Raw genomic sequence first — 13,507 nt, 5'->3', positions numbered from 1 at the left:
GGATACAGCTGGATTGATGGCAACATGGACATAAGTCACCAGTGTGCCCTTGCAGCCTAGAAAGCCAACAGTATTCTGAGCTGCATCAAAAGAAGCGTGGCCAGCAGATTGAGGGGGGTGATCCTGCTCCTCTACTCTGCACTGGTGAGACCTCACCTGGAGTACTGCATCCAGATATGGAGTCCTCAGTACAGGAGAGACATGGACCTGTTGGAGCACATCCACAGGAGGGCCACAAAAATGATCCAAGGGACAGAACACCTCTGCTATGAGGACAGGCTGGGAGAGCTGAGGCTGTTCAGCCTGGAGAAGAGAAGGCTCTGGGAAGACCTGAGAGCAGCCTTTCAATATCTGAAGGGGGCTATAAGAAAGAAGGGGACAGATACTTCAGCAGGGTCTGTTGTGATAGGACAAGGGGAAATGGCTTCAAACTAAAAAAGGGGAGATTTAAATTGGATATAAGAAAGACTTTTTACAGTAAGGGCAGTGAAGTACTGGAACAGATTGCCCAGAGACATGGTGGATGCCCTGTCCCCAGGGACATTCAAGGCCAGGCTGGACAGGGCTCTGAGCAACCTGATGTAGCTGTAGATATGCCTGTCATCTGTGGGGAGTTGGACTAGATGAGCTTTAATGGTCCCTTCCAACTCAAATGTTTCTGTAATTCTGCATTTCTAAAAACAGAAATGCAACACATGAAGATTTTACTCTCACTTACCCGCACCAGCCCTAAGGAGCACACAAGCTCTAGATTTTGTTTAAACCCTGTGATTTTAGTTACCCTTATTCAGCAGGTTAAGTTAACAGTATTCATTTTTTCTTTGATCTATTGTAATTTCTACCATCATTATAGTATCCTCTGTTATGTTTTGCCTACACACAAAATGCATGCAATTTCCCTTCTGGTTAGGAATCCACCTGCACAGACTTGAAGATGTAAGCTGAGAAGTTTTTACCTCTGAAATTGGTTTCTCATAGACATCTTCTCCTATAGATTTTTCTTGGGCAAGGATGGCATCCCTGTGTAGCACTCGCAGTACACTCTCTGGAGCTGCAGAACCATAGTGAGCCTCTAAAACTTCAGGTTTGGTTTTCTCTGTCTTCAGCATGTGGATCACATCCTCCCTTGCCTGTAACATAGTACCATAAGCCAATCTGTTAACCAATGGGGCACTTCATACATAGAGACTGCATACAGAGAAACAGTATAAATGAGAAGAATGCTGGGCTGCCAATGCAAATACAAAACTTGTGGAGATATCAGAGTAAACACAATCTGTGTAAGCCAAAAGCAGTCCCTGTAGGCATTATTTATTCTAATTCTTCTTGTCATTACATTTGAATGCCATGGATTTTTATCTGGCTTGAAACTAAAGCCAAGGAACATCATTAATCTTCACGTATTTTTTTCTCTTATTTTGTGCTCTCGCTGTTCTCTGACTGCATTTGGGGGATGAGTAAAACAGTAAAGCAGCACAAATGGGCTGAACCGCTATTTTTCAGACAGCCTCACATCAAATATTTCCAAGTAGCACCCTACCTGACTTTGTGACTATGGGTTATATTCAAATACTTATAAAAAATAGTTTCCTAATTTTTGCTTGCTTAAACAAAACCCCTGGAAAGAAAATCTGTAAGGGATGTCCCAGGTTTCCTCAGAGCATGTACCTCCCACAAGCCCACAGCAATGGAAAGCAGAAAGGTGTGGCACCATTTTTTCTCTTCCCTGCCCTGCTCAACCCATGTGAGCCTGGGAAATGAGTTAAGAGCTAAGGAAAAGTTCAGATATTTTAGGAAAAACATCTTACAAATGCAGCCCCAATGTGAGCAATGACTATTTGGGATTTATGAACTGGCCAAGGCTTCATGTTTTTCCAGTGTTCATAATGGCACTCAGTGTTATCGCTGTAGCAAATCCTAAATCTTTACCAAATACCACAGAGACATCACAGCTCTACAAAAACACCTGCTTTTAAAATGAGCAAGGAAATAATTTCAGAAAATGGCAAAGACCACTTCATCTTTCCTTAATAAAATTATGTGAAAATAAACAAAACAAAACAACAACAAAAGAAGAGATTTTGAGGCAAAGTTATGCCACTCAGTTGAGAACCAGGTGAACTGTAAACATTTATCTGTAAGGGGTTACCCTGTATAACACTTTGTAACCATAAGTAAAAGCCCTACATGCAGTTCTGCCTACAAGATACAGCTAACAGACTGGAATGGTAACTAATGTTTTTTCAGCATGAGTGCGGAAGGGTGTATTGCTGAAGGATGTCAGAACTATAAATGAATTATGTGGACTAGTCCCAGTGAATGCCAAGAGAGCCTGTACACCTCCCTGCATCATGTCCTGGGAATATGCCACTCTCAGAACTGCAAAAAAAAGAGTTATTTTAGGAAAGCTTGAGACAGTTTCAGGAACATATCATATATTTTTTTACATGTCTGTAGAAATAACAGTTATTTTAATGTCTTTGTTACTAAAAGGTTAGCACTTCTAATCTGAGTGTTTTTTTCTCCATGGTGAATGAATGTAATAATCATCATCATACACTCTGGCGAGGCAGAGAATAGGAAACCTCTCCCTCCCCAGTCACCTGGCTATGACTGTCAGACAGTGACTAAATTGGGTTCCTAAAACAAATGGTCCAATATTCTTGGCTCCTGCATCTTCTGGTTAGCATCTCCCACTCTGTCCATTAAATGGCACCTGGGGACTCTGGCCTCTGTTTTTGGGCCAACTGTGTCCTGTCCCAAGGCACACTCAAGTCTCACTGTGAGCACCATGTGGTGCTCAGGGCCATCTCTGCAAAGGGAGCACTGAAAATATGGGGACAAATGGAGCAGTAATCTTCTGCCCTGTGCACCAATGCCAAAGACACACCGTGCTGAAACCTCGACTCATTTTGGTCTTAAGCACAGGAAGCTTCAATCCCCATTGACCTATTGAACCTAATGCTGCCCTTCCAATCAATGCCCTAGCTCCTGTCCAGGCTGTGCATACTTTCCTTCCAGCCTCATTACTCTTTAATCATCATCAACTGAAACAGAACTTCAGCAAGAGAGAATATGAGTGTCCCTGAAACAAATCTGCCAGTTAAGAGATGTTTTGGGATGCTGCAGTTTTTGGTCCCCAGGAGCCTGTGTTAAAGGAGCTGGGAAGTAGGTGATGCTAGACAGAGGAACTAAACCCCCAGACAAGAAAGAAGAGGGTGTCCAAGCTCTGTCAGAGCTTTAAAGGATGCTCTTTTCCACAGCATCATAGAACAATGGGATGGCTGAAGTTGGCAGGGACCTCTACTATGAAGAAAGGCTGAGTGAACAGTGTTTGTTCAGTCTGGAGAAGAGAAAGCTCTGGGAAGAGCATTCCCAGAGGCATTGTGGTATTCTAGTACTTGAAAGGAGTTTATAATTAGGATGAAGAAAGAGGGGAGATGTTAGATATTAGGAGAAAAATTTTTCACACAGAGTGTGAAGACGATGCCCAGAGAGTGTGTGGATACTCCATCCCCAGAGGCGTTCAAGGCCAGATTGGATGGGGCCTTGGACAACCTGATCTAGTGGTTGGCAACTCTTCCCATAGCAGGGAGTGTTGGAACTAGGTGATCTCTTAAGGTCCCTGCCAACCCAAACTATTCTATGATTTATGATTCTATGGAAACCATTTGGTCCTAACACTCTGCTCAGGGAGTAAAACTCAGAGCAGGTTACCCAGAACCATGTCCAGTTATTCATTTCATCATCTTTAAGAGCTCCAGAGCACAGGGCAGAGCCTTGGAGACCCCCAGCAGAGGCCCCTTGCTGCAGCCCAAGGGAAGAATTTCCAAACCATGGGAAATGTCAGGTGGCTCTCACCCACTCATGTCCTCCTTTGTGGACAGTCAGGACTTGAATCCCTCTTCCTAGCTAGGAAGAGCTATACTGGCAAGCGGCTTCTACTTCCATGTCTATTTATGTCAATTCCTTGCTCAAAAGCACAATACTGTTCAGCACAAATCGTAAGCAAGGAGACAAATGCAAGGAAGAGATTTCATATTGGCAGTAAACTTGTATATACAGACTAAAGGTCTTCTCTGTTTTGGTAGCAGAAACATGGTGCTTGACAGAAAGTCCATTTTTATTTTATGGATGTGTGCTGATGAAAGAGAATATTCAGGCATCAGGCAGTCACACACTACAACAGCTTTCAACACAATGAAAATTATTTGAGTAAGCCCAGAAAACTGCAAATATCCAAAAAATCTCTTTAAAGTCTAGTCACAGAATTTAGAAAATAAATGCATTTTCCCTTACAGTTTTTCATTACTTAAATTGTCCTCTTGAAAACTTGAAAATAAGCTTCTATTTGTACTGTTGATATTCTGGTCACTCAGAAAACAAAGACATTTTTTTCTGTTAACAAAGTGCCATCAAACAGTTGATCCACTGAACTGTAGAACTGATCGAGACAGATGAATGAACCAGTCATCTTAGAAATACTCTCAAGTTTGGGAAAGTTCCATAGAGGCCATGATCGGGTTGAGAAGTGTTTTTCCACACTCACTTCTCCAGGAGTCAAGCTGCTGAGAAGTTATCCAAACTCTTCTAAAGGCCTTCTTCTTGTTATATTGTCTGGTGAGAGGAAACTACATAAAAATTGTATCATCTAAGCCTTATTCTGTCCTTATTGCAGGTGCCAATCAATTAAAAAGGACCTTCTCAAATTTCCAAGTTACGTTTCACTGAGGGGCTAAAATTCAATGAAAGTGTCTGTCCACACTAACTCCTCTCTCTCTGCTTCTATTCTCTTCAGTTGCTGTTTGTGCACTTAAGTTTAGTTCTGTGTTTCTACTTGTGCAAGCTTTGGGTTCTTGTGTACTCTCATGGGCAGTTCACTCTAGCCCTGTGTGCTCCTGCCTGTCCATTCTGGAACCTGCCTTATCTCAATGGTGGCATATGAATGCAAGTGGCAGGAGCAAGTTGGGTGCTTTATTGAAAGAGATTTACAACTTAGCCTATATGGGGAAAGGGCAATAACGTGAGTCTTATAAAGAGATGAGCCTTCTGGGGAACAGTGCCTTGTAATGCTGAGGGTGAGGGCATGATGATTGGCTGAAGTGCAACCATATCATTGTACGCAGGCTGGGCAACAGCAGGAGCGAGTCTGGACGCAACTGTATTTCAATTGCTACGTCTTAATCTTTTCGCTGGAAGGGAAGCTGTGGCAGTGAGGAAGGTGTGGCTCTTGCTGCCAAGCAACAACAGGACTTCCTAGGAAGATGGCACAATTTTGTACCAGATAGAGGTTTAGTATAGGAACATAATGAAAGAACTTTTACCTTTCAGATCTGGCATAACTGCTCCTTAGGGAGATGGTTGGTCGGCCATTCCATCCCGTGGCAAGTGTTAAGAGGCATCGTGGATGAGGACCCACTGAGATTAACGGTTTAGTGGTTTGCTGGTTACTTACAGTTAATTGGGAGGATGGCCTGGATTCTGGTGAGTCTTGTTGTAGGTTCCTTCCAACCTTTGCTAATTCTATGATTCTACGTAATCTCTCGTCTGTATAGACGTAGGCTCTCTCCTCCGATGGAGGCAGTGCTGTCTGCTCTGCTGAAAGGCTAATGTGGGACCACTCTTCACATGGTTCCCTTGAAATACTCACTTTTTTTGGCAGAATAAAAGAGAAAGGCTTTTCTTCAGTTTACTGGCTTGAGTGGAGAAGGGATCTGAGTTCCAAACCTCACTTTAATATGTGTCTCGTAAAATACTTAGATAATATAGAAAGGATGTAAAGAGTCCCTGCATAAAATTGAAACCATTTAGGAAAACAATAGCATGACTTTCCTTGCTGCTTGTAAAAAGGGACTGGCGAGTCTATGCAGATCTCTAAATTTCTTGGTCATGAAAGTGTACTGTTATCCAGCCCGCATTTCGGGACGTGCTTCCTCTCCTGCCCTGCCCTGCCAATTTACCACAGGCCTCTCTCCCCATTCCCACAGTCTTTGGCCTCTCCCATGAGACCGCCAACAAATAACTTAGCACCCACTAAACGGGGAATTTTTGCAATAGCCCATTTATCACCTGGGAAATGGGACTGAGCTGCTCAGACTTATTTCATGTAAGGCAGCTAGTAATTGGGGGGAAAAAAATATCAGTTGCATTTTTCGAAGTATGTTGCGCTGATGGACTCGAAAGTAATCAGCTGTCATATGAGAATAAAATCCGAAGCTCATGAATATCCTCGCCATTTTTGTGTTTTTCTGTGTTTGGCTTGGTGTTTTGTTGTCTGTGTCGGTGCCGTTTCCGAAGTCTTTCCTCCAAATTTTTGTGTTGTTCACATTAATTCTGCAACTTCTCTGTCAAATTCTACAGTGTTACCACTGTTCCAGAATCCGTACTCCTGTATCTATGTTCTTCCTCATTGCTCAGTGCTCCATCTAAGGTACACCTAATGACTTTAGAGAGATCTAAATACTTTAATAATATGATAAGAATCCTCTCCACTTATTTAAAGAAGTTTTGAAAATTCAGGGCCAGAAATAATTTTTACAGGGAATACACTCACAGAATATTTGGAAGTTTTACACCTTTTTTGCACATTTTTTTCTCAGTTACCACAGCATTCTGTTCTGCCTGTACAAGTGAAAGCACCAAGTAACAGAGGTTTAAAGCAGGTTTTTCTTGCTATGTGTGATTATATGGCCAAGAAATCTTTGACTGCAAAGCCTACAGACAGCTTAACTTGTTACTGGTGGTGCTGGTACTTGTATTTCACACAGTTCAGGTTATTAATAGTGCAGCAGCTGCCCTGTATTACATCAGAAACTAGATAAGGTCACAGGTTCTCCCTGCAAAGTTGTAATCTTGCCAGTGGCTGGTTTCCTAAATTCCAGTAGACTTTTAACTAACTTTTCACAGGCTAGAGCTAACAAACATCACGACCAAGGCATACTCCTAAAGGAAACGGGGAGGATGAGCTTCATACACTGATTTTCTCTGCACTAACCAGGACACACGCATGCTGTGTCACAGCCAGGGCAGGAATAGTCTTGTGACTAGACATCCATTTAAGACCTTCACGAGTAAATACAGTATGTTTAGTTTACTCTGATTTAGTGAAGACAGCATCTTCAGGCAACTGTAGTTGAAAAACTGTATCTGCAAAAGTTCCTAACACAACTCCTGTTTAAACTCAGTCACTTCCCTTCTTACTTTAAAATGAAATTCAAACAATTAAAAAGAAAGCAAATTTTCTGCATTTTTGTTTCATGATACTATGAGCATGAATAAAGTAATTAAAATTATCCTGCCGTACGTTGGAAGGGAATCATTTCTGCTTAAGATTTGCTTTCCTAAGCTACCCCTGCATTCTGCTATAGTGTCTGGGTAGAAACTTGTTTTCAGGAACATAAGTATTTAGTGTACAAAGAATGCTTCAAAGCTGTTAGATGTTCTACTGTATGTTGCATCATGCAAAGCTCCTTTTTTGCTAAAAACTCAAGGAATACTGTATCTCTCCTGTATGTCTGAAGTAGCCGTGTTTACAACATTCACCTAAGAGTTGAAAATGATTAGTTGAATTGATGTTTCGTCAACTACTGTTGAGGAGTAGGTGGGGAGTTGGTTTTACACTAAAAGGTGGTAAATTGTATGTTAGATCTCGTAGGAAGAATTGCATTGCTTGGAGATGGCGGCGAAGGTGCTTGGCACAGTCTGCCCAGAGAGTGTGTGCTGTGGTGCCCATCTGGAAGGCACTTCAAGGCCAGCTTCAGTGTGGCCCTGGGCAGTCCTGAACTGGTGGAGGTCAGCTCCGCCTCAAGCACGGGGATTGGAAGTGCTAGTCCCATTTAAGCCCTTCCATACATATGCAATTCTATGATTATACTTCGTGATTTTTTATGACATTAATTGCATGTTGATTTTCTTTGTGCAATGGTAAGGCACTTGCCTTCACTTAGCTAAATTTCCCAATACTTGAAACTTCGCAGTTCACTTGCACTAATTCCTTTTAACATTTCTGGACTCATATTTGTGTGATTTGCACTGGGAGTAAAGAATGAGTTCAGTACTGAGAAGTAATTTTTTGTGTGTGCAGTGGTTAGTGTAATACATCAGGAAATGCAAATGATTCTTGTGACTGTGGGGATATGAAACAAAGGTTAGCCTGTCTGGGCACACTGCATTAGACTGTCTGGTACTGTGTAATAACCATTAGAGCCGTTTTCAGTATCATGAGACCTCAAGTACTCCATGGTCTGCGAGTATCGATACAGTGATACACAGAAAGTCGTTCCTAATCAAAATATATCTGAAGGAATTAAGGTACAATGACGAGACCAGTTATCGTGCTGAATTATAATTCTCTGATAGTGGCCTCCAGAAGATTACTAAGGATTAATTGGGTGTCTTGATTATTTAAGAAACATCTTGTCGCTAAAGATTGAATGAGCGGTTGGGAAGCACTGAGCTAGGAATGTATCTGCTCTTGCAGCATATTGCTCGTAAAACTAGATCAATGAGCACTAGATAGACATCTGTCTGTTATGTATCGCTGCCCACACAGCTTTTGTTCTGCTTATTGCCAGAGAGCTCCATGGATGATGTCACTTTTTTTCTGAAGAAAACAGGCCACCAGAGCCTTTCACTGACATAATTAATTATCTGTAGTCTGGGTCACAGCCAGAAAATTCCCATGGCAAGGCCCTGACAAGTATTAAATTCACACTGGCTTAATGTTCTCAGAATTATTGGGGTTTGGGATATCCTACCTTTTCTTCCTGAAAGAGATTTTTGCTCAGTAGTATCGAATTCATTGAGATGGTTTACGCAGCATGTGTTGTTTTGGCTTTTTTTTGTTGGGTTTTTCAGACATTATTTTTGCAATGATCACATCAGCGAGAAGAGATGGGTGTCAGTAGACGTCATCTTGTGCAATTTAAGTTGCATACATAATCGGTCATCGTGGGATGTACTTTACATGCTTCAGGAATGAATCGCAGAAGCTAAACCCACTGGTTTGGGTTTACCATATCCAGCCATACATCTCAGCCAACATTAAGCGTATAATAACATTTTGCAACATGATCTGAGCCTCTGATAAGAAGAGGCCCCAGACTGATGCAACCAGCCAACAGGGAAATGGAGGAACATCTGTTAAAGCACCTTTTTGGACACTTGAGCAGGGAGATGGTTCATGCATGGGACAGCACAAGAAGAACTGCATTCACATTCAGGGCTGGTCTGTGGCTGCTGTGTTGCAGTGCACAACCTAACAAATAAGGTAATTAACAAAGCGGCTTTAGATCTCTGGGCAGCTGTGAGAGCACTGCACACCACGATGCTTGCACAGGCAGAGAGCTCCCTGGTTGCAGTACTTCAAATCAGGCATGGAAAGCTCATTCCATTCCTGTTTCTTGCTTTATTTCATGTCAAATTAGAAATTGATATTCTGCCTAGCTTTCCTATATCCCAGATGCATCGCAAAATGGCCACGTAGAATATATGGAAATTACTAAATCGTAGCACACTTTTCACATCACATTTAAGGTAACCTTTATAGCTGGATTTGTGTAGTAAGGCTGCATTCCTTCAGTGACCACAATTTATTCTGTGATCAGTGAGCACATCTTTAAGAGGAAAAAAAAGATGACTTGTGAAAGAATAATAGAAAAAGCATTAAATTTCCTTTTTCCTGCGTTAACATCTTCACATTCATCTTATGGCAACCAGTCTGGACCAAAACTGAAGAGATCTACTTTCTGTTCATGGACCTCTTTCCAGTGGGCTACCATACACGACTTGTGATTCACTGTCTCTATAAGGACTTACTTATCCTTTCTCCAAGATAACAAATCCACTCATGTATTTTTCTACAGTGCTCTGGCTATCCTCTGGCAGGAATGATCATGTGTGGAGTAGGACAGGATGAGAGTATACAACGGTGCCTGACTGGGAACAGCCGTCTGGGGGATGATAAAGTTCAGAGGAAATCCTTCTGCCTCTCCCAGAGACTGAAGCATAACCCAGAGCAAGCTACCAGCAGACATAAGCGTGTATACATGTGTAATAAACTGTATACACAACTTTCTCTTGTCCAAGCATTTTGTTGGCTTCAACAAGCTGTTTTTCAGCGCTCTGTGCATTCAAGTTACTGATGACTGATGAATGGGCAAGTATAGTAGGATTGCATTACAGCGAGCACTTACCAGCATAGCCACTTATTTTAATAGAGGAATCATCAAAGGAGGGGGGAGGATGAGAGTGCACTCTCTGAAAAAAGTCAGGGTAGACAAGGAAAGGCACAGAATAAGGGCCCTTGCCCATGCCCTCAATGTCTTCACAGCCTCCTGCTGCCTCTGAAGTCCCTGGATCGTGCTGTGTCTGTCCTTCCTCATGCCCTTCCCACACCTCATTTAGGTGTCCACTACCCTTTCCATTGCTCTACTGCATTCCCAGGAACAATAATGGAGTTTCTCAAAATGCCATTTTGCCTGAAATGCTGAGGCTGCCTAAACCAAGGGAAATGAGTTTTCACTATAAGGCTAACTCCATCAACACTTCTGTTTGTCTGTAAACACTTTATGTTTTCAAAGGCCACAAATGTTTGGAAGTTTCTGTGAAACTGTACTTAGGTCAGTTGGTTCCACTAATTTTGCTGGTATGGAAGAATTGATGGTTTTTTTTTGTTTTTTTTTTTTTTTTTGGTTTTTTTTTGGTTTTGCTTGTTGATTGTTTGTGTGTAGTTAGATTTGATTTGGTTGTTTCCCCAAAGAAAAAACAATTCATTCAAATCTAAATACACTCTCAACTTACAAAACCGATTCTTTGGGATAGGAGTCCTTATTCAGCAGTGCATCAGTTTGGTGCCACGGTGTTGCCAGCCCTGAGTACATATAGTCACGATTGTGCTGTTACTTGGACTTATGCAAAATTTACACTGAGCCATAGCAATGTCACAAATGTGTGGCAAGACACAGGATGCTCAGTATGGCCAGCTGTATTCTATGTGAAAATGTTGCATTTCTCTTGTTTTAGTCAACCAATAGGTGGAGCCTTTAACCCTAGAAACAAAACACTTTCTCAAGATATGTTCCCACAATTGTTATATAAAAGCTTATGTTTATTTTTATTAAGGATAGTTTGGATGGAAAATAATCAGTTTTGCTCTCAAGAGCTTATCTGATCCTCAGCTGGAGAACAGGAGACTCAAACTCAATAAACACACAATTGGGGCAGCAAAGTTAATAAAACTCAGCTACAACAGAAACATTAAATTAACAACTGATGACTCAGAGAATTGGACAGCAGCATGACACATAAGCCATATGCTCATTGCAAGCTTTCCCAAGAATCCCAGAAATTTTAAAGCCATGCATCTAGAATTTATTGTAAATGGATTGGCCATGTTCTCTCCCACAGAGTGAGCCTTCTCCCAAGAAAGTGAGAAAAGATTATATAAAAACTCTCATTAATGTTGCAGCAAGCGTACAATTTATATTGAGTAAATGAAAACAAACAAACAAACAAAAACCCAACACAAGCAGCAAAACAACCCCAAAACAGTTAAATGACATTAGCTGATTTAAATGATTTGAAAAAGATCAGATAGGAGGATCAGTTAAGGACATTGATCCCAGCAGAAACAAGAACAAAACTTAGAGCTGGTCTGGAGCAGGACTTTCTGTATGGTTTTGGAAAGAAGATTAGTAATTAAAAAAACCACAACCACACGCTAAAAAAACCCCACCAACAGCAACAAACCAATCTGCTCTTCCCCCCACTGTACATGAGATGTTCAATGGAACAGAGACACCTGCTAGCTATTCTTCCCTCTTCTGGTTCTCTATGCCTAAGCAACATCTAGCTCCAGTGAGTGCAGCTCAGGTATTAGCAGAGAAGAATGTTAAAGCATCTTTGTGGAAGAGGTTTTTGGCTTACAGTTGTTCAGTGAGAATGACATTTTAGTAAGAATAATGATTTCAAAAACATAATTCCAAAGAACTTTTATGACCAAAGAGATCATTATCATCACTATGGTTGATAGCACCCCTGCCCTTAATTTCAGAGGGAGCAGGAAGTTGCCTGAATAGTACAATTTAACTCCTTCAGTATTTTGCCTTATCTTTTTTTCTCTCATAACACAGCAGGATTTTATTTTTTTACTTTTTTAATTTGTAATGATTGTTACTGGCTGGACAAGATCAGTATCTTTTGCATTTTTAACATAAATGATTGCAAACTACAGGAAAACACGCTGCTCTAGGGTAACAAAACATATCTGGCTACAAATTATTCAATGAAAATAAAAGTGCATTTGTGGTCTGAAGCTTACCCTAAAGTGATTTTTTGTCCTGCAATAGCCTGCTTCACTGGGAAAACACAAGCAAACAAGGAGTCAGACAGATGGGAGAGAGTTTTTTATTTCCTTGTGGTGATACTCTTATGCCAGACATTTTTAGGATGCAATATGGGTACCATCTTAATTCTTGCTTTCTCTGTGTTTTATTTCCAGGTCTCTAGCTTGGATCCATTTATCGTTGTTGCATCCCACTTTTATCACACTCATTTTCTTCTTGTCTAACCACTTTCTTCTCATTACATTCTCCTTAAATTACTTCTCTCTCCTCACATTAACCCTACCTTCATTTTTTCCTCTGTAGCTCTGTGCATGCCAAGGATCCTCTCTAGGGGAATTTGAATTTCATCCGTATGATATGCTCAGAAAATCCTAAACTCTTCCAAATCCAATTAACAAGACTTCACAGTTACATACATTTAAGTTGCTCCACATACACTTTGGCATGTCTGTATATATAGTTTTCACTCAGGCTTCTCTTCAGATAACTATAGCTGTTCAGACTGTGAGATATGGCTAATGACCATGTGGAAGCTCTTACCTCTTCACTCTGCTATGTTCTCTTACCCCTAGATCAGTGCTGTGGCATCTTTTCCAACTTTCTTTTGCAATTTTAATATTATCCAAAAGAAACATTCCTGACTTCCACACATCTAATGAACATCCATTGCTCAAATCTTCAGGCAATTCAATATTCAAACATATCAATTCAAGAGTAACAAGAAAGGCAATGAAGAAAAATATGGGAGTTTGTACAGTGTTTTTAACCAAGTAATATTGAGGGGGCTGTCACAATGGTGCTTCAGCTTCTCAGGAAACCCTTCTTTCCTTGACAAAGAATTGCAACAAACAAAACAAGTTCAAGGCACTGTGTGAAAGTTTACACACAGTAGCAAGAGGAAGAAGAAACAGAAAAATAATACAACTACGATTATAGAGTCAAATTCTTTCACTACCAAGTGATAGAAGGGTCAAGTAAAGCCATTTCGGCATAGAAAAGGAAATATCAAAATCAGTGTGCAAGGCATTGCACACAAAGTTCTAGATGCAGTAATTTAAGAAAGACAAAGCCAGGAACTAATCAAGGGATGACCAAAAATGTAGGAAGCCTTTTCTGCTAGAGGAGACTAAAAGAAGGTGACACAGCTATCATAGCGAAGTGAA

General features: G+C 41.0%; 1 protein-coding gene across 4 annotated transcripts in view; it reads right to left on the bottom strand.

Moving 5' to 3' along the window:
• FILIP1 (filamin A interacting protein 1) overlaps positions 1 to 13,507 on the bottom strand; it is a 122,897-nt gene that overhangs the window by 41,904 nt on the left and 67,486 nt on the right. For all 4 annotated transcript variants that reach the window (XM_015859040.2, XM_015859039.2, XM_032443720.1 and 1 more), the window contains exon 3: positions 957 to 1,130. In XM_015859040.2, the coding sequence (XP_015714526.1) occupies positions 957 to 1,130 (174 nt within the window). The remainder of the gene's footprint in view (positions 1 to 956; positions 1,131 to 13,507) is intronic.

The sequence above is a fragment of the Coturnix japonica genome, chromosome 3, assembly GCF_001577835.2.
Source record: "Coturnix japonica isolate 7356 chromosome 3, Coturnix japonica 2.1, whole genome shotgun sequence".
NCBI lineage: Eukaryota > Metazoa > Chordata > Aves > Galliformes > Phasianidae > Coturnix > Coturnix japonica.
This window is presented reverse-complemented; position numbering and strand designations above follow the sequence as displayed.